The following is a 26,806-nucleotide window of genomic DNA, read 5'->3' as shown; positions in this document are numbered from 1 at the left end:
CAAAGAAGCAAAAATCAAATGGATAAGGAACTCATCCTTTAGAGCCAGATCCATTGGTTTGAGCTTGGATGCCAAGTTGCTCATCCTCAGTATGTGCTCTCTTATGCCACTGCCTCCACCTGAGTATCTTTCTGTTACCAGCTGCTTTATCAGCTGGGTAGCATAAGTCTTTGAAGAGCCAGTAAACTGACTCTTTATTCTGTTCAGGTACTCAGTGACAGTGTCACACTCTGAGATCGAACCCACAATAGCAGGCTCAATCGTGTTCTTTATCACTGCCAAACATTTCTTATTGGCAGTGACCCACTTCCTATGCTCAAGGTCATAGGCCATCTTTTGGGATTGATAATCCCTATCTCTGGTTGCCCAAGCGGCATCAGCCTCGTTTGTCTCCCTCACCGGTGCCACAGGATCTGTAGGACACGGTGTGGTGACTACCCAATCAACCTCAGCCAAGATGAAGGCTAGGTCGATCTTCTTTTTCCACTCTGAATAGTTGTCACCTTTCAGAGTTGGAATCTCATTGATACAACCCATCAAGTTGTACCCTCCTGAAAATACAATTCAAATAATGTGAGAACATGAAATGACACCACAATTGCATGCCTTGATTGCAACGTTGGTTAAAATCAAAACATACAACTGTTCCCTGCACTAATTTTATATCACCGTTGGGCAAAATAGAATTAATACATGAGATTATACATTAATATTATTATAATATTGCTATTAATCAACGTTGGTCAGAATAATAACAAAATTATAATAATAATCATCATTTTCATTTCCAGAATTAAATTCTCCCGTTGGTTTGAATTTAATAATGAAAATACGCAGCGGAAAACAATTTTAAATACTTTATACTATTTTTCCAGAATTATTTCTAGACTTTATAATTTTCTGGGCAAAATTATCGTTGGATAAATTTTTTTGCATAAAAATCACACCAATAATTCAATTTAAATACTTTCTGGAAAATGCTAAACAGTATAGATTCTTTTATACTGTTGAAAACGCCATTTCGGCCTTGACAGCCCATCCATTTCACTTTCGGCCCGTTACTGTTGGGCCCAGCCGGAGATTTGGCCCGCTAGCGGCCCGCGGCGGACGCGCCCGCGACGGCCGACGCGCGCCCAGGCCGCAACCTGGGCCTGGGTCGCCAATTCGGCCCGTCAGCGCGCCCCCCCGCCCGCCCGCGTCGATCTCAACCATTCATTTGGATCGGACGGCGCAGCGGCGATCTCGGCCGAACAAAACCCGACGTCGCCGCGCCCCTCGCCCTAACCCTAACCTATTCAATCTCCTCTCTCTCTCTCTCGCGAGACCGAGCGGCGACACGGTGGCCGGGGCGCTCCGCGGCGACTGGCGCCGGAGAGGAGAGACGGTGCCGCCGCGAGGCTCCTCGCCGGCGTGCGCGCTCCCCTAGGGGTGAGCGCGCCGCCGTCGAGTGGCTTCACGGTGGTGCCTGACCCCTTGAGCCCGCGGAGGAGGCGCTCGGGGCTCGGCTCTGTGCCGCACGCCGTCGAGCGGCGGTGCGAGTTCTCTGCCGCCCACGGCGGTGATCTACGGCCAGAAGAGGTGAGAGATCCCCCCCCCCCCTGAGTCGAAGATGAACTGTTAGGGTTAGGGTTTGGTTGTGGGCTCTGATGCCATTGTTATAACATGTGATGTTCATCTTCAACAATCTGATGACCGCACTACCGAGAGTAGAAGGGAGAGAGGGGGGAGATGGATGGGTTCATACCTGAGACTCCAGTGGTTGGAGTAAGGTTGCTAGAACCCGCCATCTCTGCTTCGTCGGTGGAGCTCTGCGCTAGGGCAGCGACGGTCGGGGCAGAAGGGCTCGCCGGCGTCCGACGATGGTGACGTAGGCGCACGTAGTCCAGGGCGTGACGCAGAGGGCCAGGTGGAGCTTCCCGTCGGCACAGCGCCTCCTCCTCTAGATCGGTTAGGGTTTAGGTGTCGGTGGGGTGACTAGCGGCGCGGTGAACCTCGTGCCGAGCGCCCCGGCCCCCCACCTCTTTTTATAACGCTGGCGACGGGGGCCCACCAGCCAAATTGGGCTGGACGCCCCCGATCAGGGCGCGGGTCAAGGTTCTAATTAAGCCGTTGGGCTTAATTAGTGAGAGATCAGTCTAACAGTGCTCGCAATGCGACGTAGCTCGATCCGCACGACTGACTCTTTCTCTGTGCGGTGGGCAAGGGCGGAGGACAAAGCCTACGCGCCGACGACGAGCTGGCCTACGCGCCAAACACTAAAGAGGAAGATGACGGATCGTGGATGCTATGCTGCAGCGATACAGCAGCCGGAGTCGCAAGCATGCAGCATGTCGAGCCACTGTGTACTTCGATCAATCTCGATTCAAGGGTTCCGCCGTCCGCGCATGGAGGTAGCTGCCAAGCTGGTAGCTAGGCGGCGGTGGCGGAGACGGCAGCCGCGTCAGTGGATGCATCGGTCGCTTCACAGCTGCGTTGGCGACACTGGAATGCGACTGCCTCGTTGCTTCGCTTCTAATTTCTGGACTTCTGAAGCCGACCAGTGCTGCCCTTTGTTCTGAGTTTGCTTATGACAAATGGCCACCTGGATCATGGCGAAGAAAGTTAAACGCGACACAGTAGGAGCTACTGTTTTTCTACGCCAAATGAAATTTGTCATTTTTTTAAAAAAAAATAGGTCTTAATGCACAAAGAGTTTGTGTGATATTACAACAATCATGTTTTCAGATACTGTAGCCTCGTCATGCAGTGAGGAATAGAAAAACAGAGTTTGCGTGCATCCTGAAACGCTGACTAAACAGAGTTTGCGTGCATTGACATCTGTACAATCGGTCAGACCGGAACACTCTTAAAAGAGAAGAAAACAAGAAGGCTCAGACCAAACGTGGCAATGGTTAAGCAGTGGAGTCATCACTGCAGAGGATACGGCATGCACACAGAAAAGAAATCTATGATCCATTCACACAACAAGCTACTATCGGCTGTCTGATTCTGACTGTCCTACTATGATGATATGATCTAGCAACTGTATCAAACCAAGGAACCCAACACGGCAGTGTTCAACTCTCACTCTGTACACGGTGAACTCGTCAAACGAACGAACAAACAAACACCTTGCTAGCTAAGCTAGCCCTTGGATTTGGAGTGGCGGCCCGATCCGTGCACCGGCGGCGTCGACGTGTTGGATCTGGAAGACGCCGTCGACGAGGAGAAGGGGGACTTGTGGTGGTTCTGCTGCTGCAGCAGCAGCTCGAGCTCCGGCAGGACGGCATCGGCCATGCCGGGCCGGTTCTTGGGGTCGTACTGGAGGCACCGCAGCGCGAGCGCGGCCACCTCCTGCGCCTGCTTCTTGGGGTACTGCCCGCCGAGCCTGGTGTCCATGATCCGGATCACCTTCCGGCGCTCGCCCAGCTGCGGCCGCGCCCAGTCCACCAGCGTCCCCGCCGCCGCGCCGCGCGCCTCGTCCAGCGCGCGCCGCCCCGTCAGCAGCTCCAGCAGCACCACGCCGAAGCTGTAGATGTCGCTCTTCACTGACAGGTGCCCCTTCGCGATGTACTCCGGCGCCGCGTAGCCGCGGGTGCCGACGACACGGGTAGAGACGTGGCTCTTGTCCCCCGTCGGCCCGTTCCTCGCCAGCCCGAAATCCGACAGCTTCGCCCTGTAATCCTGAAGATGAAGAAAAATTCACGCTAAATTTCGCAACAGCAATAAAGCATAGTAGTGATTTCTCTGACGACCAGGCGACGATCGAGTACTTACGGAGTCGAGAAGAACGTTGGAGGACTTGAGGTCGCGGAAGATGACGGGGTTGTCCTGGCCGTGAAGGAAGAACAGCCCGCGCGCCACGTCCACCGCGATGGACACGCGCATCGCCCACGACAGCGGCTGGGTGCCCCGCCGGAAGAGGTGGTTCTCCAGGCTGCCGCGGAGCATGTACTCGTACACCAGCAGCTTGTTGTTCTCCGAGTCGGAGCAGTAGCCCACCAGCTTGACCAGGTTCTCGTGGTGGAGCTGGCCCAGGTACGTCACCTCGGCCAGCCACTCCTTGTGGCCCTGGAAGCTCTCCTTCTTGAGCTTCTTGATGGCCACCATCCTGCCCACGCCGGGCTTGGTCGGGGCCAGCGTCGCCTCGTCGATCCAACCCTTGTACACGCACCCGAACCCGCCCTCACCCAGGTACGAGTTGGAACCGAAGTTCTTGGTCGCCGCGCGGAGGTCGCTCAAGCTGAACGACTTCACGTCGGAGTCGGCTCGTGGCAGCTGGCCGGACAAGGCCGAGGAGCTACCGCCTCTGCGGCGTGACACCAGCTTGGCGGCGGCCATGCCTATCGAGCTATTGGACGTGCTGCTGTTCGTTGTGACCTCTGGAATCAGGATAGAAAGAAGCACCATGGTGCAATCAGCACTTCACCCGATTCAAGATAGCAATTTTTATTTTGTTCCGCTGATCATTCTGTTTTTTTTGTTTTTGTGGGTAAGCATCCAAGAGAAGGATGATGCACGGCAGGATGGATCAAAAGGGGAAAAAAGAATATATAGAAAACACTAGTATCTTACTCGATTCAAATGGTGTGGAGGCATTGGCGCACTTAGCAGATCCCTTGCAGCAGTTCCCCATTGGATCGGATGATACTCTTTCCTTCCTTATCCGTGCTCCAAATCAACAACCAGCCGATGCAAACTCCAAGTGAGAGTATAGTTCTTCTAGGCTCTGATGGAGAGAGTTGAAGAATATAAGGGAAGGGATGCATCAAGAGATGGCTGGTCAATCGGTCAGTTGACTGAATTACATGCAGGCCTCCAATTTGTCAGTCAAGCACAAAGGTCAAGTCCCAGCCACTGAAAACTTCTAAGATATTTCCCCTTGTTGTTAAACACCATCACACGTAATTTGTTATCTCGTCAATTAATCACCACTAAAAAATCCATGGAAGGACGACTGCTGTATTGTACTCCAAGTCTTTGACTGCTTTAACCTTTTGTGGAACAAGTCTAGGGATTTCTCATAAAAGAGCTTGGCAAACAAGAGATAAACCGGACATAATTTTGACCCAATGTTGATTCAGTCTTGAGGTAGTACCAGCAAGGTGTCCATGTGAAGAATAAGGGGTCTCTGGTTAGTAAGGTCTAGACAGGTAGGTGCTAGCTGGCGGTTGATATTTCAAGATCATGATCTCCATGCGCGATTAGGTGGGACTCGCGCGACCACTTCTCTGGTCGTAGATAGAAATCTCTAGTTGCGGGGCAGATACTCACATAACCAATCTAATCATATTAATTGTCATCATGCATGTGTTTTCCTTCTCCATGCACCGTTTCGGTGAGCGAAGTCGTGGGCCGGCGCAGAGACAATGTGACTTGCCCAGCAGCATTTAATGCTACGAGATGGCTTAACAGGTGTGCGTGACGGCTAGATAGGCGGGCGTGACGAGCATGCAGCATGCGTGACGGTGGTTAGCGGATGGGACAAGACGCGCAGGACGACCAGACTGGGTCGGGTGTGCCTGCCACTCGTAATGATGATCTAAGAGTAAACATCTTTATTAAGTATATGATAGGCACCGTATTTTGGCACAGTCTGCTTGTATATATACTTCACCTTCTACTATATAAAAGGGGGGAGGATCAGCCCTGTAATGGGAACAAGTTCATCATCCAACTCATAAGAAAATACACATGATGTAGGGCTATTATCTCGAGGAGGCCTGAACCTGAATAAATCCTGTTGTTTTAGAATTCCTTCGACACACATACATACTCACCAATAACCACTGAAAACGCTGATCACGTGCCCATCATCTGGCATACCTCAGATATATTGCCAGGGACTAACCCTCAACAGTTGGCACGCCAGGAAAGGGGACGCGTTTTCACATTTTGATAAGTGTTGATAACTTGATTAGGCTACATATGATCGGATCCACAAAAACCACTGAGTCCCGTTCTGAGGTCCCTGGTCGCCGCGAGGTATTCATCATGGGATATGATCCAGATGATCTCGGTGTGCTCCAAGCCTGGGACACCGAATCAGAGCCCGAAAGCTCTAAGACTCAACATGAAATATGCATGGCAGACCATGCAGCAGGGAGCAGTGGGGGCCCTCGTGTCCCGGGCACCATTAGTGAGCCCTAAGCCTTGCGCCCAGGGGGAAATCGACCTGGCACCGAATAAGGAGGTGTTCCGATACAGCACCCGCATAGGGCACGACCCTCTGTGGCATCGCTGTCTAAACCATCATACGACACGAGCGCTTGGGGCTCCCCTCTTCATGATATATCACCGCTCTGCGCTTAGCAGATTAACTACAAGGTCATGATGCCCGTGCAGAATCTGCAGACTGCGCGAATGCTTCTCAACCACCCGTCGGTGGCCGTGCCAGAGTGTTCGCCAGTAGAGCCATGGTTGCACGACCTCGTCCTCTTGGTGGAGACCACCTGACGCCAAACCATGGTGGCGAACACCACATCCGTCATAGGGACTGGTGAAGGCTGTGATCGCCAAGAATCGTAGTAGGCTACGCGACAGAAAAGATCCCGTCCTCCCTCCGTGACGGAAAGTACTCGGAGAACCCCGCTGCGCTAGGCAGCCGACCTACTGACCTACGTGATTCTCTTCGCCAACGCGACCTCCACGGCGTGATCAAGGGCCAGAGGGCTGGCCGAGAGTAGGAAGATCAGGCTCAACTGGAGCAAAAAAGGGTCAAGCAACCCTAAAACTCACCTCCTAATCGCAGGGAGGCACCAGACTCCTCCACCCAGTCGCTAGGACCATGAGACCAGTGTCTCTCTCCTCGAGCCCGCGTCGCCTCCCATCAGTGAGCGACTCCCCGTTACGGGACGAGGTGCAACACCTTGTCCGCTCGGCCGCGAGAGGTGCACCGGCCGGACAAGTTCCAGCTAGTCCTAGCCGAAAAATGCGACGGCTCGACCAATGTCGAGGAGTCCCTACAGATTTACACTACAATGGTGCAGGCCATGGGAGGTCACAGGAAAGTCATGACCAACTATTTTCTGACCTCCTTGGCTAGATCAGCATGGTCCTGTCTTATGAGCCTTCCCCACGGTCGGTTCACTTCTAGAAGGACTTGTGCGACTAGTTTGTTGCCAACTTTCAGGGGACCTATGCCCGACCAGGGGTCGAGGATGACTTGTACCAAGTCAGGCAGTGACATGGCGAGTTGCTGTGAGACTACATCCAGCGTTTCATCGAAAGCTGAAATACCATCCCAAGGATCACAGGTGAGTCCATGATCATAGCATTTCAGAGGGGGTCAGAGACCAGAAGATGGTCAAAAAATGAGCCACCAAGGAAGTTCATGGACAAATGTGCGTAGGCCACTGAGGCCTGAGAGCGCCAGAGTAGCCCTAAGCTGCAACCAACCTCCGAATAGTTCGCCTCTTACAAGGGGGTCGACCGAAAGGAGAAGAAGAGCAAACGCAAGGAAGGACCGCCCGAGGTCATGGTGGTCGAGCAAACTGGCCAACTATGCCGGCGCTTTGAGAAAAGGATGGAAAGAAGTGCCAAGGCTACTGTCCGATCTACCGCACCGACGCCCACGGCCTAACCGAATGCAAGGTCGTGCAAGCATCATCGACAAGGAGCTTGGGGAGCGCTAATCCAGCCACGACAACAATAGTGAGGATGGGGCTGACCCCTATCAGTCAGTGCTGGATTTCCAGCAGGCGATCACATGATTTACCATATCTTTGGGGACGCTGCAACATATTCCTCGAACAGGGAATATAAGTCGGTGGTCTGTGAAGTATGGGCTACCACGCCAGGCCTGATCCCCATCTGAAGTGGTCGGAGGTGCCCCTTATATTTAGCTTGGCAGACCACCCCGCTTGTGTCAGACGCCCTGGTCGTTATCCTATCGTGGTCAAGCCCACAGTACAAAACATTCGCCTGGGTCGCGTACTGGTCGATGGTGGGAGTTCCATCAATCTCCTCTTCACCGATGCGTTGGACGCCCTGCATATCCCGAGGAGTGCGTTGAAAGCATCTCCTCCCTTCTTCATAATTACCCCTGGCTCCTTGGCTAAGCCATTGAGGAAGATCGAGCTGCCTGTAACTTTCAACTCACTGAGTAACTTCAGGACCGAAAAGGTCCTGTTCGATGTGGCGGACTTCGAGACTGCTTACAATGCAATCTTGGGGCGACCGGTGATGGCCCAATTCATGCCCATCATCCACTATGCTTACCAAGCAATCAAGATCTTAGGCTTGGCGGAGGGCCATCACCATTTTTGGCAATAAAAAAATGGTCCTGCACTGCCACAAGAGGAGCCTTGACATGGTCGAGCTAACTCCAGGGTCACAGTCCGAGAATGCAGGGTCCGGTGGTCGTCCGATGAAGGTCCATAACGTCTCCAGTCCAGATGATCGGCTCAAGGCGGTTTGCCTAGATGACTCTGAGCCATCCAGGACGGTCCAGATAGGGGCCGGCTTGGACCCAAAGAGGAACTCGTGCTCAGCACTTTCCTCTGGGTGAACACGTATGTCTTTTCATGAAGTCTGTCTGATATACCTGGAGTCCGTAGGGATGTGATCAAGCAAAAATTATCATTACAACCGGACGCGCGACCAGTAAGGCAGAAGACGCATCGGTTCGCGGTCAACCGTAAGGAAGCACTTCGTGAGGAGGTCAAAAAGCTCCTAAAAACATGCTTCATCCGGAAGGTGAAGTACTTAGAGTGGCTGGCTAACCCAGTCATGGTTTGTAAACCCATTAGTAAGTGGAGGATGTACGTTGACTTCACCGACCTCAACAAGGCATACCCAAAAGATCTCTTCCCTTTCCCCCAGATTGACCAGCTTATCGCCTCGACCACCGGTAGCGATATGTTAAGCTTCTTAGATGCCCGCTCAGGGTACCCTCAGATTAGCATGTGTAGGGAAGATGAAGAGATGACTGCTTTTTAAATGCCATTTGGGGTCTTTTGTTATGTAAAAAAGCCTTTTGGTTTGAAGAGCGCCGGTGCCACTTACAAGCGGTGTATTTAGTTTATTCTTTGACCAAAGATCAGAAGAAACATCGAGGCATATGTTGATGATTTGGTCATAAAGTAGGACAAAGGACGACCCGATCACGGACCTCCAGGAAACATTGGATAACCTTCGAAAGTACCGAATGAGGCTGAACCCAAATAAATACATGTTGTGAGTATCATCAGGGAAGTTACTCGGCTTTCTCATGTTTAGCTGAGGAATAGAAGTGAACCCTAACAAGATCAAGGCCGTTGACTAGGTGAGATGCCTGACCAGGTTAAAGGAAGTCTAGAAACTAACAGGATGTGTGGCAGCTTTGAGCAAGTTCATCTCGAGGCTAGGAGAAAAGGGGTTGCCATTCTTCAAACTTTTGAAGAGAAATGACTACTTCCAGTGGACATCGGGGGTAGAGGCTGCTTTCCAAGATCTCAAAAGGTACTGACTGCTCCTCGACCAGACGAGGAGCTTTTGCTATATGTTGCAGCCATCGCCCAGGTCATGAGCGCAGTTCTTGTCATCAAGATAGAAGGTCTTTAGTCACTAGTGTACTACGTTAGTGCGGTCCTACACGACGTGAATGCTTGGTACCCACAGGCTCAGAAACTGATATACGCAATACTGAAGGCCTCTCATAAACTCATACACTACTTCTAGGCCCACAAAATCAAGATAACATCATCGCTCTCCATTCAATAAATTCACCATAGCAGGGATACAGTAGGAAGAACATCAAAGTGGGTAGAAGAACATCAAAGTCCTAGGCACTAGTCAATTTTATGGCCGAGTGATCATTCATCGAGCCCGAGTAGGAACAACGACCAGAGCTTTATGAGCGCTGGACCATGCACTTCGACAGATCATTCAAGCTGAAGGGAGGGAGGGATGGAGTGGTCCTGACTTCATCGACTGGCGACATCCTCAGGTACGTAGTTCAATTATGTTTTTTGGCCACTAACAGTATTGCAGAGTATAAGGGCCTATTGTCCGGAATGCGAGCGGCCTTCACACTTGGGATAAAGCCCCTGCTAGCGATAGGGGAATCGCTACTGGTCGTGAACCTAGTGCAAAAGGAGTTTCAATATTTTGATTTGATGATGGCGGCGTACCTCGCTGAAGTGAGAAGGCTAGAGCGACACTTTATCGGTTTCGAGGTCAAGCATATCCCTCACAAGGATAACCTCATAGCCGATGAGCTAGCCCGTCTAGCTTCTTCTCACAAATATGTCCTAGTCAGAGTCTTTGAAGAAAGACTCATATGACCATCCACCGCGGCCTCAGACCAAGGTGAAGGGTATGCTCCGCTTGGAAACCGAGCACCAGAGGCAACACCTTTTAAGGCAACATCTCCTTCGGTGCCGTCAACCTCGGGTGGCCATCATCTGGTCGCCCTTCTCGATTCGAGTGTGACTTGGATGGATCAGATCTTAGACTACCTTTAGAATCAAGTAGTCCCTGATGATGATGCGTCAGCAGAAAATGTCATGCGACAAGCCCACAGATACTCCCTGGTAGAGGAACGTCTTTATCGCAAGGGGATCAATGACCTTTTACTGAAATGCATCATTCAGGAAGAGAGGAGCATAATACTCTCTGATATCTATGGAGGCATATGTGGTAGCCATGCTTCATACCGCACCCTGGTCGAAAAAACGTTCTGGCAAGGATTGTATTGGCCCACGACCCTCTAGGATGCTTGCGAGCTGATGAAATGGTGCGAGTCATTTCAATACCATGGCCGACATACCAACCTAGCAGCCCAAGAACTACAAACCATACCACTCTTTTAACAATTCCCTGTCTGGGGGCTCGATATTATGGTACTGTTCCCTAATGCCCCATGCGGGTTTGAATTATTGTTCATGACAATCGACGAATTCACTAAGTTGATCGAACTCGAGCCCATCAGGAAAATCACTGTTGTAGTAACGAATAAGTTCATACGAGGGCTGGTAGTACGGTTTGGTAGTCCAAACCGCATACTTACGGACAACGAGGCTCAGTTCGCTAGTAGTGTCATCTGGGACTACTGTGAAGAGATTGAGACCAAGGTCATTGGTGCGGAAGCAATGCTCCCCTCCAAGATTGCCCTTCATTCTCCCTGAGTGACTAGCTACTCAGACGATGACCAGATGGCATGACGAGAGGATGAAATAAACCTGATCAAAGAGTTTCGTGATCCTGCTCTAATTTGAGCAGCTCGATATCAGCAAAGCCTCAAAAGCTATCATGACTGCAAGGTGCGGGAGCTGGTCGTAGGTGACCAAGTCCTTAGGCAAATCTAAAATAAGGTAGGTTGGAATAAGATTTTCCCCAAGTGGGAGGAGCCCTGCAAGGTGGTCGATGTTATTTGACCTGATGCGGTCAAGTTAGCCATGGAGGACATCCGTTTATTGCATAACTCCTAAAACAACTCAATTGTGTAAGTTTTGTATGTAGGGTTACTCGAAGACAAGCCTGTTTCTCTATTTTGTAGGATCTTCTAAACGAGCATGGAACATGGCTTGTAAGTTTCCAATTCAAATATTAGACTCTTTGTTTTGCAGGATTTCCCTGAAAGGAACAGTCTCCCACTAGCTTGTAAGTTTTTCTGATTCAAAGGCTTGACCGCCTGGTCGACATATTTTTCTGCTAACTAGACTGTCAGGGGCTAGAGCAGGTTAGATTATGTAGTCATTTTTCCTATTTTTCCATGCTACTAGTTACTTTGCCTGTTTGCTCATGTGGTGAGTACCAAACCATTTGAGTGGGGATTAAAATTGCCACTCATGCAATTTCAAGGATATAGGCAGCTGGGGGATAACGACCATAACAGTGAAACAAGCTTATCAGAGAAATTAAAAACTCCATTCATGCATAATACAAGCCTAAGTTACAGTTTAAGGTTTACTCTTCTTCTACGGTCTCCTCAATGGTCTACTCCTGGAAGATAGACCCTACGAAATCTGCTGACCCTTGACACTCCACCTCCAGCCTCTCCATGGCTGCGGGATCAGCATGCACAACCCCCTCCCGAACGGTCTCAAGGTTAAAGTTGGGGTCACGACAGCGATAGCACTTGAGAATATACCCCTCCATGACTTTTGCCGCTGTCACGTCCTCCGAGGTGCTCACCGCTAGGATGCCTGGGAGTTGAGCAAACCTCTCCGTCAAGATGTGGATGGCATAGGCCCAGCCTAGGGTGACCCTGTCATCCTTCGGGTCGGCGGTGTCCAGCCTGATGCTCCACAGGGGTAACCGGATTGCCTAAAAGGCTTCTTGAAGGATACCACGTGTCTTTCTCTCATCCTCCTTGAGCTGAGAACATTCAACAGTGAGCGCAATATTTTCCTATTGAACCTTGGCATTCTTCCGCTGAAGCAAGCGCGTTGCCTCCTTCTCTCCAACCACCAGTCTCTCCAGCTCGGTGCACCTACTGTCCGCCGCCTCTCTCTCGGTGATCAGTCTTCCGATAGAGGCGAGAAGGCTGGTGACCAAGAAAAGTAGGTCGGATCCTAGAACGGGCTCCATGACTGGATCTACAGACGTAGAGGTCATGGCCAATGCTCCCGGCATCACATCCACTGGAAGCTGTGGGGCTGGAGCATCTTGCTGAGGCGCCACAGGAGCTGTAAACAGGGCCTGTGGTAGAGTCGAGAACCTGTAGCGACAACAGACTGCGAAGTCAAGAAAGAAAGAAAACCTCAAAAGCATCTACACCTAACCAGGAAACTTATCACGTGGGCAGAGGGGTAAGCACGACCCTCATCCTCGTGAAGCCTCCAATGACCGATGTCCCACGGGCACGTTTGGACTCTTCTGCGGAAGCCAAGTCCTCCACCGATCTCTTCCCCATTGGCATAGGGCCTTGGCCAATAGCAGCCTGATCGTCCCTGACCTAGTCGAAGTGTGTCTAGTCAGTGCTGGCTTGGTCGGAGCATGTCTGGTCAGGGTAGGATTGGCCGGAGCATGTCTCATCGGGGTAGGATTTGTCAACCCTCTGTCACCCAACACCGCTCGTAGAATCTCCATCCGTAGTCACTGGCTGGCTCTGAGCAGTATGTCGGCTGGTCGGGGTGGTGCCCGATGATGGGATGGTCGTTTGGGCAATCAGATTGATGTACCAAACGACCACTATGATCTTGTGTACTATCGAACACAGGACATCGACCTAAGGAAGACCCTGCAGTGGCCCAAGTCACAAATCCCTTTTCCCAAGTCAAGGATTGAGGGTGATGATTGTAGGAAGAGGCCGAACTTACCAGTCTTAGATGAGCCCTCTCTAATGAAGGAAGGTCACATAGCGCAGGAGCGCCACGCGGAGGGCCATATTTTCTCGGGGCAGCCAACATTAGCATTTGGACCCGTGAATTGATGATGTCATCGGTGAAATCTGGACAGAAGGAGTGTGTAAAGGGTCATGCGCCTAGCACAAAAAAAAAGAAGAGCAAAAAAACATCATAGAAATGACTGTGATGTTACCCATGGAGCTCTCCTGGATGTCGTGGTCACTCCCAGTATATAGGAATGTGGATGAGCCCTCCTTCGCAAGGGGTACAACCGGCGCTTAACAAAATCATAGGCGACGTCCGATCCTGTCAGCCTAGCTTCCCCAAGCTACTTGACCCGAGTGGCGAGGGTCAGCAACTCCGAAGTTGTCTTTCGGGCACTCCCCCAATTTTCGATGACCAGCGCCGGTGCGCTCGGCACGCGCTAGTTGTCCAAGGCATTATCTGCTGATAGGTAGAACCAATCCTCCCTCTAGCCCGACCACAATGATTTGAAGCCCAGCTCGTGGTAGGAATACACGATGCCATCACAGAGATGGAACTCGTAGCTCCTGGTGATAGGTCCGGTCACCGACCGGGCCGAGTAGAAAAGCCGAAAGAGATCGAGACATGGCTTGGCTCCAACAAAATTCTTGCACATGTGAGCAAATATCCTCAGGATGATAATAGAATTGGGGTTAAGATGGAGGTAGTGAATGTCGTAGAAAGTAATGATGGCGGTGAAAAACTCGAAGAAGGTCGGCACGAGACCGTCCAGGAAGAAGGAAACAAACATGACAATCTCCCCTTGGTGAGGATCAGACACGCTCTCCCTGGAGCAGTATCGAAAAGACAGGCGGCAAGGAAGTAGGCCGGTGTCATGTGTCTGTTTTAGCCTCGCTATATTGCACTTGGACTTAGGGAAATTTGGCTCATTGTCAGTGTGCGACGCCATGGCAGGTGTAAGAACGAGGACGAAGAAGAAGTGCTCTGGGCGCAAAAGGCTTGGAAGCTATGGGAGGTGGCGAAAGGATAGGGAACCTTTGGTTTTCCAATTTATAGGGCCAGTGTGATATCTCAACTGCCGCGGAGTCCAGTTTCCACGAAATTCGCAAAAATGCATCAAGGGAACCAAAATTCCCTCTGGTCCGGCGACGATTAATATTTCTTTCTCCCACGCTTCTCTCCCACTCACATTTTTCTCTCCCTCACGATCTCTCTCTCTCTCTCTCTCTCTCTCTCTCTCTCTCTCTCTCTTTCCGGACATTTAAACCTTCACTTGGGATGAGGTTTCTTGAGTCGACACCAAGAGCAGGCCACTTCGATGACTACTCCCTGGGTGAACTTATGTTCCCATGGGACCCAAGTGATCTGACCACGGCCAAGTGGGGTCCAACGACGTTATAACCATACGGTGAACCACTCAATCCACCCCATCCACAGTAAAGCTTGGGGGCTACTGTTGATGTAAAGAATAAGGGGTCCTTGTCAGGAGGACCCAGGCCGGCATGTGCTAGCTGACAGTTGATGTTTTAAAGATCATGGCCCCCCTGCGTGACTAGGCGGAGCTTGTGCAACAGTCCCCTAGTCGCAGATAGAAATCCCGCGACCAGCAAGGGATGATCGCGGGACAGGTACTCACATAACCAATCTAATCATATTTAATGGCATCCACTCATACGTTTTTCTTCCTCAACCATCCTTTCGATGAGCGAAGTTGTGGACCGACGTAGAGATAATGTGATCCGTCCCATAGCATTTAATACTACGGGACGACCTGATAGGCATGCGTGACAGCTGGGCAGGAGGACGTGACGAGCGCGCAGCAGGCATGATGGTGGTTGGCGGATGGGACATGACATGCAAGATGACTTGGCTAGGCTGGGCGTGCCCATCACCCGTAATAATGACCTAGGCTTAGCTATCTTTGTTAGGTATAAGGTAGCCATTGTATTTTAGCACAGTCTGCTTATATATACACTTCGCCTCCTATTATATAAAGAGAGGAGGACCGGGTTTGTGACGGGGACAAGTTCATCATTCAACTCATTAGAAAATATATAGAACATATAGCTATTATTTTGAGGGAAATCTGAACCTAAATAAATCTTAGTGTTTTTGAATTCCTTCGAGACACATACTTAGTAACAACCACTTAAAACGCTAATCACGTACCTATTATTTGACATAACCGAATATAATATCAGAGATTAACCTAGACATAAAGACATATATATATATATATATATATATATATATATATATATATATATATATATAAAATAAAAGGAGGAAACACGCATGCAGGCTGCAGATAGCCACAAAAGTGTGAACGGGGTAATACTGTTACTATCATATCAGGCTCCGTAGCTGAAGATCTGTCCCAGAGATAGCTGGTCAGCGCAAAATTTCTCTGGACCTACCAACCAAAGGATCCCAGCATCGAATATACTGCCATATGTGCATCGTATATGGACATTGGGTTTGGGTGATTTCAACTTGATTTATGCGGCTAGTGACAAGGATAATCTGAACCTAAACCGACGACTTATGGAGCAATTCAGAGATGCGCTGGACAGCAATGAATTCTTGGAAACCGCCTTGCATAACACGATGTGTACATGGAACAATAGACCGTGATTTGCTGCAACGAAGAGTGGGACCTATTCTTTTCCTCTCACGTCTTGCAAGCTCTCTCCACATCTATGTCTGACCACTCCTCCGGCAACAAAGCAGTCCGCACGCCATTGCATCCTGCGAAATCTGGAGACAAAAAAATGCAAAGATTTTTCAAGAGCCAATCCGACCTTCGTAATTGGCGCACAAACTTCATGCACACTATTGGCTTGCAGCTGCACAGATTCAATAGTTCCCTTCACTCCTCTTTTTCTCAATGGCTTAACAGTTTTAGCCAGTTCTTTCTTTCTTCTTTCTTCTTCCTTTTCTGTCCGTTATGTCTAGCCTACTCTTAGGCTATGTACAGTTGTGTTTGCTCTTTCTTTAAGCATTTTAATAAAGCTTTCTTCACCGGTAGGGGATTCCTCTACTGGAGTTCTTAAAAAAAACACAGTCCGCCGAGGCGTGCTAGGTTCAATGTTTGAGCAGTTCTGGGTCAGAGTGCCTGGTTTCCTACACAAATTAACAAACTCCGAAACACGGCTGCAGCATTATTGAAATGTAGTAAATTGCTGTTTGGAAATGCTAGGTAGGATGCAGCTAGCAAGAGGAGAGGCCCTGAAGCTTAGGGTCCTCGGCCTTGCAGCAAAGCTCGCGTATCACGTGGCTTAAGGAAGATGATTATGCAAGCGCAAAGAAAATTCCAGTTGGCTCAACGGATATTGCACAGTTTGGGGCCGCCAAAAAGGTCCACGTGCATAACGGGCGAGTTTCTTGTTCTCGAGCTGGCAGGGCCTTTCCTCTGCTTCTCTCTTCCCAAACCTTTTCCAACACAGTAGGGAGAAAGAAAAGAAAAGAAAAACAGGACGGTAGCAGAAGCCGCCGCTGTAAGTAGAGCTTCTTTTATACTAGGTAATGACGGCGTGTTGTAAGGAAAATATAAATATTAAATATGGTAATATTAAATATAAATTTAAGTAATAAATATGTGAATACGTTATAAGAGTATTGTTGGTATAATGGGTAAGATGATGTCCTGTCAGGAGGGCCCCACACTACTAAATGTTAGCTGACGGTAGATATTTTCAAGACCACAATCTCATCGTGTGACCAGAGCGGGGCCTGTGCAATCAGTCCCTTGGTCACAGAAGGAGATCCTATAATCAGTCCTTTTTAGCCGCAGGACAGATATTCACCTAACCAAACAAATCGTATTAAATATCGTTCACTCATGTTTTTCTTTCATCAGGCACCCACTTTCAGCGAGCATGGTCGTGGACATGCGAGAAGACGAGGTGACTCGTCTCGTAGCATTAAATGCTATGGAACGATCTTACAGGCAAATGTGACTGCGCGTAGCGAACGTGACAGGGCGTGCAGGGCGACCAGGGTAGGATGGGCGTGCATACCCATCGTCATGATGAGCTAGGAATAATTAGGCTTCATTAGGAGTAGGTCGGCCACTTGTTTTGGCACGGTCCATTTGTATATACTCCTTTTCCCTGGTATATAAAGGGGTGAGGACCCAGGTAGCAGGAGAGAGAGAACACTTCATAACCAGTTCATGCATTTATAAGAAAATACACAGGAAGTAGGGCTATTATCCTACGAGAGGTATGAACCTGAATAAATCCCTGTGTTCTTGAGTTCATTCGATAAACACCCATAAGAAATGCATATCCACGCATCCATCATTCGGTATACCCCAACTACATTGTTAGGGATCATCCTCTGATAGCTGGCGCGTCAGGTAGGGGCGTATTTTTCATGTTTCCACATGTATTGAGACTATGGTTGGGCTACCTATGACCGGATCAATGGCAGTCGTGGAGTCCTGTTTCGAGGACCTCAGCCGTCATGAGGTTTTCGTTATGAGGTACGACCTAGATGAGCCTAGTCTTCTCCAAGCATGGGGCACCAAGATGGAGTCTAAGGATTTCGAGACCGAATGTGAAGTTTGCATGACGGATCATGCAACGGGGGGGGGGGGGGCAATAAAGACGCTAGTGTCTCGAAAATCGGCGGTGAGCCCCAGGCCATTGGGCAAGAGGGAAACCAACCCGACGCCGGGCACAGAGGTGGTCCTACATTACCCCAGCAACTTCCATGCCACCCGAACGAGCACCTGCCTGATGTTGAGACCTTGGCGGCAGCGCCTTCGAGGCTATCACACCGCACGTGGAACACGAGCGTCAGGGGCTCCCCCCTCGTGATGTCTCACTGCTCCGCGGTCAGCGTCTCGACTACGAGACCATGACCCCCGCGCAAAACCATGCTTCGTCCATACACCTCGGCGGAAGCCGACCACCGTTGTGCAGACCTCCGCAGGGGGCACCTCGGACAGGATGACCTCTGCCGCAGATTAACGGAACTACTACTCCAGCACTCCAAGATGGTTGCACCCCACATGGTGTAGCAGTGCCAGCTACGCTATCGAGGCCACGTAGACACTGGAGTTGGTGAAAGCCACAACGACGCTGGTCGCCGCCCCTATGGTAGACTGGAGCCATTGAGCGTTGGGCGCAGGCTGTTCCCCCCTGAGGGCAAAGGTGAGGCCTTGGCCTCGAAGCCCTCGAGCACCTTCCCGAGGACATAGGCCACCTCCGTCGCATGCCCAACCAACCCTTGGTGCCCAGAACGCAATGCATCCTCCGCGACCCGAGCAACCCTCCCTTCACATTGAGCCTCGACCACAATAATTCGAAGATCAATGCAGGTCCCATTGGCCGCACCAATAGATTCCTTAGCAGCACGACGGACCTTGGCAGCACCCGGGCCACCTCCTTCGCATGCTCCCAGTGCATCACCTCCTCCTGCAGGCGGCCCTCTACGGTCACTGCTCGCTTCTCAGATTCTGTCAATGCGTGACAGAGTTTGTCTACATCAACACAAGCCAAGTCACGAGCCGCCGCAAGGGCTCGGCGCTGCGAACGCTCCAGTGCCTCCATCAGGACCAATTGATGCCGGTTGCAGCGAAGAAGCGTAAGGGCGACAACCAATAAATTACAACCACAAATGGTCCCTAATAAATGAAAATACTTACCAAACCGTTACTCGAAGGTGCGCCACCACCTCTTTCGGAGGCCTCTGAGCTAGAGAGCGTCTTACCTCCCTGCTTGTGAAGAGAGATGGGGTAGAGGCAAAGATGCTCAACGCCTCCGAACGAAGTGTGAAGTCAGTCGGGGTCAGGGCCTCGAGGGTCAAGCTCTGCTCCAGAGGAGCGGAGGCGGGTACCCTGGAGTGTCCAGAGCCCCTAGCCCCGACCACGGAAGCCAACACCCGTTCTGCGGCCATGGCTCAGGGTGGTGAAACCCTAGCCTCCGGCACGCCACCTTTACCTCCCCCTGGGGAAATCATCAGGACTCCAGTTGGAGCTAGTACCTCTGGAAAGGGTACGTACCAATGGCCCCTACAAACAAGAAGGCAAAGTCAAGACCACTGCCGTGAGTGCAGCCCACAAAGAAGTAGAGAGAAGAAAGAGGGAGAATTGCGAGCTCACCTATGCCAACGGTCACAGCTACCATCGGACTTGTCACATCCTCATCATCGATGTGGAGAAGGATCCCCCAGGGCCCATCAAGTGAAAATCTCGCACCCTCCTCCACCCTGGCTGAGGACGGTCGGGTCCGGACAGGTCGAAGCCTCCCTGAGGCCCCCACCTTTGGACTAGGCTTTGTCCTCAGACACACCACCTCTAGCCTCTGAGTCCTAGCCGTGCCTCCAGCACTTTGCCCCCTCCAACCCCGTCCCAGATGACTCGACCGCCAAACTAGTACATGAGCCCACCAGGATGATGGGAGTTCAGGCTGGGAGCGAGGTCGTCACGACCGCGGAGCCCGTGATGCTGGTGGTAGAATACCCACACTTTTCAGCTTCCTAGGGCTCCATCGGATCATGCCATGTTGGGGCCGACAAAACCGAGGTGCGAGCAGATCCGGTTATGATGCTCCCAGCTCCTTACCAGTTCCATGTGCTGCTCCCACTTAGTGAGGGAAGGCTGACCAAGGAACTTGTCCACGACTTTAGTGGCTTCGTCCAGCGTCAGGCATCGCTTTGAAAGAAAATGGTGCCTTGTTTGCAAGTTCGAAGTTGGATAGCAAGGAAGACTCACCAGAGTCAATGGTGGGCCCGGAGTATGTGTTTGGCTCGCCTTCACCTTCCTCACCTTGCTCAAAGGCATAGTCCCAACCTACCTGGGGGTCTGATACGTAGCATTATGAACTCCTTTACGAGGTCGTACATGCTCATCTTTTGTGCCACCTGCCGGAGGAGCTCCACCCTCGAAGTCATCCGGGCCTCGAGCATCTCCACTACCGGGTTTCGGATGTACCGAATCTCCCGGTTGGTAGAGTGAAGAGGGAACCCGGAGCCCATGACGTAGTAAAACCACCTCTTCGACCACCCGGTGTACCATCGCTTGTTGATGGCCTTCACCGGGAATGCTCCATGATACTCCGGTCGGAGCTGGAAGTTCACGCTGGTGAAGCAGAGGGCTTTCTTTACCCACATCCTCCATCTGCAGCTTCGACTGACAGTTTGCTTCGTGAAGGGCGGAAAAGAACTTTGTGCGGCCCTCACAGCCCTCCACCCGCATAGCCCACTCAAAGATGAGGGTAGAAGGGGATGTCGGTGGCGTGGAGAGGGAAGCAGATTAGGAGAGGGGGGAGGAAGTGGAGACTACTCCGACCATAGAATTAGGGCATGGACCTACTATGTTTTTCGGCAACCAATCATTAGTCCTGTCGTTGTTGCCTTCTTCCGCAATTCAATTATGGCCCACAAGCTAAGTGCGGTTTGTTATAACAAAAACATAAATATTAAATATGATAATATTAAGTACAAACTCAAGATATAGAGATATAAATATGTCATAAGAGTATCGCCAAACAAATATGTCAAGAGCTATGTCATAATTTAATTTCAAATAGGATTAAAAAAATTGATTATTCACTATTTTTTCTCTGAATTAATTAATTATTTTTATTAGTAAATCGGACCTAATATTTGTAATAAAAAAAGGAAAAGGCTAGAGGACAAAGGTGAGTGAAAAAATAGATAAATTATTTAAATTTTAAAAGTTTTTATTAGATATGAGAAAAAGAGGAAGATGTGACACGAGAGTTAACTCGTGTTTTGTACAGTAAAGATTCTATTCCAAAGTGAAGTATTTATTGTTGTTCCCTTAAAAAAGTACTATTTATTCTTGTCCTTTAAAAGCAAAAAACTTTTGCGCTAATTAGCAGCCCCCGAGTTTCTACCATGTTCGATACGTGCAACGTTGTATAATACAAGTTTTTTTCTTGATTAGTGACATCTCTTGCAGTGACTTGGGATTTTTAATCAGCAAGTAAAAAAAAATCGCAGTAGGCTTCCCGGAAGGAATACAGTCGTGCATTCAGCAGCAGTATCATCACAATTCAAATCAAAATATCAGCATGCAAAATCAGCTTTATGATCATTTCCAGCAACACCCTTTTATGACGAAGATTATGCAGCAACGCTCCTGCTTCTTAAGATCTTTGCAGCTTGGCTAGCTTTTACATGGTGAAATCCTTGTTGCCATAGGCCATTGTCGCTCTTTGAATCGTTCGTGAGCATTTCCAGCAGGTATTGTGCATCTGCCCCTCTCATGGTTAACAGTCTCAGGGACTCGCTTAGCAATGGGAGAAAAGCTTCAGGTCTTGAACAGAAGGGCCTAAAAACGTGGAGAAGGGCTTTTGTATCAACTCTTAGCTGGATGACTCCTGGGTCAGAGAAACTTACTTCACCCCACCGTACGCTGCTGTAAATGAAGTAGTCCAGACCTTCCGCTATACTCCTCCAAAGATCAAGGAAATCCTTGGAATTTAGATATAGGTTCAGCTTAGTGGTTCTGTCTGTCAGAACATCTAGACTGGCAACAAAACCAGGAGATACCCCAACACTTTCTTCATCCAGGATCTGATCATCTAAGGCAGTTTGTTCACTCGATGATCCAATGTTCTGGACATATTCCCATGACAGATCTTCAAACTCAAGCAGAATGGAAGACAGTATCTGTTCCAGATAATTGGTCCCTAATTTAACCAAAAAGTTGATTTCATCTGTAAATAGAGACCCTCGAGCACCCATATCCAAGAAGGCAGTGTCTTCATCCCATTCCCGAAGCACATTTTCACAATAACGCGCAGCATTAATTGCACAGGAAGCCTTTGACAAAGACTGATCTTCTAATGCTGTATTCGACAATTGCAATGCCTCACATCGGTCACGCAAGACAAGAAAAAAGTCATTCAGGAACTGGACTGAAGAGGATCGGTTATACTGGCTCTGCATTCCCTTAGTAGGCAGAGCACAGCCTCTTTTGATCATTGACAATGCAGTTTTGACAACAATTTCAGAAACTGGCGGAGCTTTGTAATCTTCTCTTGTAGAGAGAAGAAACTTAATAGAGTTTTCCTGATGACCAAACTGGCCATGCTGATTGTCAATACATGACCAACTTGTCTCATCGTCCATTTCAGATTTGAGATTATCTTGCGCTGAACTAAGCTCCACACCAGCCCATATCTGAAGCCAATCAGAGTGTTCACCATATATTGAAAAGACAGATAAGGATCTCGACAGCCCTTCAGAAATAGATGCAATTTTCTGAATTCCTGAATCTGCCAGAAGTTGCATTCTTTTATCAAAAGAAATCATCACGTCATTTAAGTGCAACCAAGAGGAATGAACTTCAGGTTTGCCAACAGTAGCCTGTTCTTGATAAGAGGTGACAAGTGCTGGGAAAATTTGCCTCTCAAGGTATCCTACAAGCATTTTCACCATTCCAGTTACCCAAGATTCTTTGGCACTTAAGCCCACTAACCTTGCTTGATCAATCAAAGGCTGCAATATATCATCCACCCCATCCATGAAATCCTTTGTTATCTTGTAAACAAGGGTAAAAATGAACTCCGGCTGTTCAGACCATTTCGCAAAATGATATTCCATCCTTGAAGCAATAGGATGAACTAATTCATCAATTGCCCAAAGTCCATTATCGAAGCAAGCGGTTTTATCGAAGTACTTCGAATCTGCTAGGGCAGGGGTTGCTGCTGTTGTTTGACATTGGCGCACTTCACGATTCGCCTGCACATGTTGCAGGGCACACAGTGCTAGGAAGCTTTGAGAATATTTCTCTTTATTGTCCTCGTTCATCAAGTCAAGAGGATTCGGAATTTGGGAGTATTTATCCTCCTGTGTGTCTGGTGAGGACAAAGAAGGTGGCCAACCCAGTGCTGCAAGTAGAGCCCGATAATCTGTGAGTGCTTGAGGCCTCAAAATGGCTAGAGTTTTGTCCACTCTAGAATCAACGACCATGATAAGGTTGGTCCACTGTGGTCTACTTGTGCTGATGCTTACCAACTCTCGCTCAATATCTCTCATGGCATTGATAGCGTGAAGCAACTTTCCTTGCTTCCATTCTGTTTCCTACATTTGGAAAAGGGGGTCAGCATTATTTTGCAAACTAGCTTGCTGAGAAACCTATTGAACTATTATTAGCACATCTGAAATAACAAATGAAGTAAAAGAGTAAGGTGAAAAGTTCTCACATTTGATTTTCGAAGTATAGATGGCAGGTTCAACTTTGAAGCCTGTCTAACGATGGAAAATGCCGCATCTTCTAGGTTACCAACCAAAGCTTCCAACTGTAGAGTAGCTTCTGGAATGTCAGCGTAGCAAAGTTATAGAAAGCACTATACATTCCTACACCATACTGGGAGATCTTGGAGAAGATATGACACTGCTTACGGCAGCTAAAAATTCCTTCTCATGGAAAAAATGAACAGATTGGCATGCAGACAGGTAATCGAATCAAAGTTAAAACTATGAACTGGTATGGCAAGTTTCACACTGAGCAGAAGGCATTTATTCATGTACTGTTAATGAACTCAGTGTCGATACTAGTTCATTTAGTGCAAACCTTCAAGAGTATCTTAGTTATAAACTGACACTGAGGCATGGAAGAAACAAACACAGCAGCTTTTCCATTGAACGGAACTTTGACTACGTTTCTCAGCAATTTGCAAGGTCAGTGCTACAATTAATGGATATTTTGAGCGCTTGAGAAATGGGTGGACATAAAATGGATTACCGGATTATGTTGTTGCAGTACATAAAGCATGCACATTACCAAGAACTACACCAAGAGGTAACATCTAGCATCAACAAACTACTCAAATACTGGCTACACAATTCACTCTAACAGAGTAGCTGGCTAATGCAACAGGTAGTAAACCAATTTGATAGGTACAACCCACATTCTATTTGACACGGCCACCATCTAAACGTCACGTCCATATCAACAAGAGAAATCATCTAAAACATAAACTATATCAAACTTGAGAGTAAATCATTTCACAAACAGTGATATTTTGCAGCTATTCCAGGACCAGGATTGCTAGTTTATAGTTGGAAAAAGCATGACACGAAGAGATGAACAAACGGTCACCTGCGTAGAGTCGAATGGTGTCGATCCGTTGGATCTCCCGCACGAGCGCCGGCAACCCCACGGTACGCACCGTCTCCACCCCCTCATCCTCCTCTTCGACGCCTCCGCCTACGAACCAACAAGGAAATCAGTTCAAGCCCGCGCCGGATCAGCAGCGGAGCCACGGGGGGAGGGGGGGGGGGGGAGCGGCACTAGGACTAAAACCCTGGGGTTTAGGGAAGCGAACCTCGGGACCTGAGGCGGCGGAGGTCCAACCGAGCCTCGCCGGAGCGCGCGAGCCAGGAAGCGGCCGCGGACGCGAGCTGCGCCTCGAGGCGGCGGAGCGAGGCCTCGAGCTCCGCGCACTCGCGGCGCAGCAACTCGGCGAGGGCCGGCGCGGCGGCTAGGTCCTCCGGGGAGGCGAAGTGCGCGTCCAGGAAGCCGCGCAGGCTCGCCGGCGGCGGCCGCAGCCGCGGGGGCGACATGGGTGAGTGGAGAGAGAGAGGAGGAGGAGGTGGCTTGGCGTGGCCGCGTGGGACGGGACTCTCTTAGCCCACCTGTGTCAAGCCAAATTTCGGCCATGACCAATTTCAGGACAGTGATAAAATTGGGCATAGAAAAAGGTATTTGGTTTGTGATCAAGTTAATTTCTCTCTGGTGCTGGCTTGGCTTGACTGGTTCAATCTGATCGTAGAGATGGAGATGGACGGTTGTGATTTTAGCTCTTCCAGCAGCTGCTCACATAGAAAAATATAAGGATGATTTTCTCTTGCTTTTTGGTGATCAAAGTCTGACGCACACACGGGCTTGGGTTTGTTTATACCCACGACTGAACCATGACCCATTTCGAAGGTTTGTTTATACCCACGACTGAACCACGACCCATTTACAAATACATCTGGATCTTGAAAATCGCTCGTCAGCGGTAACCGTATAGTAATTCGGTGAATTCGGTAGAAACTAGTCAAATTTTATCAAATTTTTTATTTTTTTAGTTTTGAATTTGAGTTTGGTCGGTAACCGCTCGATTTATGAATGCAGTGCGGACCGAATCATTCGGTAACTACAATAACTGAGCGGATACCGACGATAAATTGAACCATACCCGCTTCTAGCTAGGCAGGGATCATCTGCCACAGCCCAAGGCCAAGAAGAGACAACTCTGAATTGTGAGATAGCTCTGGGCCTAAAAGTCATCCTAACATATTGCAGAGGATGGGTGGCAATGTTATACATCGCACAGGGGTACACTTATCATGCGTTTGCACACCCTTAGGACATCCATGATTGGGTTTGGGTTTGGGTTTGAGTTTGAGGTTATCGGGTCAAGGATTGGGCGGTTAGTGGGCTCAGAGGGAGGCCCTTGGGTAGCAAGTCGACGAGGGTGGCAAGAGCGTCAAATCAATTACGGTTAGCATGGTGGCGGTGGGAGATAGCGGATCCGATATGAGAGACACCAGAGACGAAGAAGTAGGGCGAGACAGGGGAGAGCACGGTGAGGAGAGCTCGCGGGAGGTGAGAATAGGAGGGGCCTAGTATTGGAGCTCATTTGAGGGGAGGCAGTGGAAGGGTGACGGAGGAGACGATGCAGGCAAAAGGAGGAAGAGGATGCATGTGGGATGAGGGGTGTGCGAACACCTGCTAATGGCCTCCTAAGCAACTGTATAACATGCCCGAGGAGGGGATGGGCCCGAATTCAGGCCTAGATCATCGACGGAACAAAGGCCTTGTTGGGCTTCTTCTCGTGTGAAAAGGGAAGGAAAAGAGACTGCACATTTTCCTTTCTCTCTCTCTCTAGTTTTTGAGTTAGTTGATAGCATCCATCTCTGTTTGAAATCATCCTATCCGTGCCCACGTCCGCGAGGTAAATCTCATGCCCACGCACGCGCCCATCACCCACCACGAGTAGGAAATGCCGCCCACGCCCATCGCCCACGGGCAAACCCGTGTGCCCGCCAGAACCAGATCACCATCCAGATTCCAGAACCAGATCACCAAAATAGAACCACCAAGCATCTAAATTCAACTTCAACATCCAAAACATCTCAAATTTGAATGAAATAAGCATCGAAATACTCATTGTCACACAAATAACAAGCATCTCACATGCCAATATACATAATTGCATACACAGTTACACACATAGTTTAGTTCACACATACAATAGAAATGGTTCGACAAGACATAGCCATAGACAACAAGTTCACCAATGGAAACAAATAACAAAAAAAATAGATCATTAATCGGAATCCACAGTAGTGATGCAAGATTCTTCCTTCATTTCTTCTTCAATGTCTTCAAGGCATGACAAAAAGCTATCAAACATTTTACCACCTTCATCTACAATCAAGTTTCATATACATTAGTAGCTGCAGCCTACAATTCATATATTAGAAATAGAATACATTGCAAATGCACATTTGTTTATCTTTGAGAGCGTGATGAAGCCAATTTTAGCTACACATCAAATCTTCCAACATTCTAGGAGTAAGACGGTTGCGATGCTCAC

General features: G+C 49.3%; 2 protein-coding genes across 2 annotated transcripts; both read right to left on the bottom strand.

The window, feature by feature from the left end:
• Positions 1 to 2,935: 2,935 nt before the first annotated feature.
• On the bottom strand, positions 2,936 to 4,807 carry LOC133893656 (probable serine/threonine-protein kinase PBL11). The gene is made up of 3 exons (XM_062334745.1): positions 4,555 to 4,807; positions 3,757 to 4,361; positions 2,936 to 3,663 (listed from the first exon to the last, which is right to left on the bottom strand). The coding sequence occupies exons 1-3, from the start codon at positions 4,613 to 4,615 to the stop codon at positions 3,124 to 3,126; spliced, it is 1,206 nt and encodes a 401-aa protein (XP_062190729.1). The 5' UTR covers positions 4,616 to 4,807; the 3' UTR covers positions 2,936 to 3,123.
• Positions 4,808 to 21,214: 16,407 nt separating this feature from the next.
• LOC133893217 (RINT1-like protein MAG2L) lies at positions 21,215 to 24,867 on the bottom strand. The gene is made up of 4 exons (XM_062334190.1): positions 24,545 to 24,867; positions 24,319 to 24,426; positions 23,420 to 23,529; positions 21,215 to 23,297 (listed from the first exon to the last, which is right to left on the bottom strand). Exons 1-4 carry the CDS (start codon positions 24,780 to 24,782, stop codon positions 21,333 to 21,335), a joined length of 2,421 nt encoding a protein of 806 aa, XP_062190174.1. The 5' UTR covers positions 24,783 to 24,867; the 3' UTR covers positions 21,215 to 21,332.
• Between the last annotated feature and the right edge of the window lie 1,939 nt (positions 24,868 to 26,806).

This window comes from Phragmites australis, chromosome 15, assembly GCF_958298935.1.
Source record: "Phragmites australis chromosome 15, lpPhrAust1.1, whole genome shotgun sequence".
Classification (NCBI taxonomy): Eukaryota; Viridiplantae; Streptophyta; class Magnoliopsida; order Poales; family Poaceae; genus Phragmites; species Phragmites australis.
Note: the sequence above shows the minus strand (reverse complement) of the source record. Positions and strands in the feature narration are given on the sequence as shown.

Bases quoted from the DNA above. Each gene is read 5' to 3' on its own strand.
- LOC133893656 (XM_062334745.1), bottom strand. From the start codon at position 4,615: ATGGGGAACTGCTGCAAGGGATCTGCTAAGTGCGCCAATGCCTCCACA. The intron at 4,362-4,554 runs GTAAGATACTAG...TCCTGATTCCAG, and splicing joins CTCCACACCATTTGAATCGA to AGGTCACAACGAACAGCAGC. The intron at 3,664-3,756 runs GTAAGTACTCGA...CTTCATCTTCAG, and splicing joins CCAACGTTCTTCTCGACTCC to GATTACAGGGCGAAGCTGTC.
- LOC133893217 (XM_062334190.1), bottom strand. From the start codon at position 24,782: ATGTCGCCCCCGCGGCTGCGGCCGCCGCCGGCGAGCCTGCGCGGCTTC. The intron at 24,427-24,544 runs GTTCGCTTCCCT...GTTGGTTCGTAG, and splicing joins CCGCCGCCTCAGGTCCCGAG to GCGGAGGCGTCGAAGAGGAG. The intron at 23,530-24,318 runs GTGACCGTTTGT...CTGACATTCCAG, and splicing joins CACCATTCGACTCTACGCAG to AAGCTACTCTACAGTTGGAA.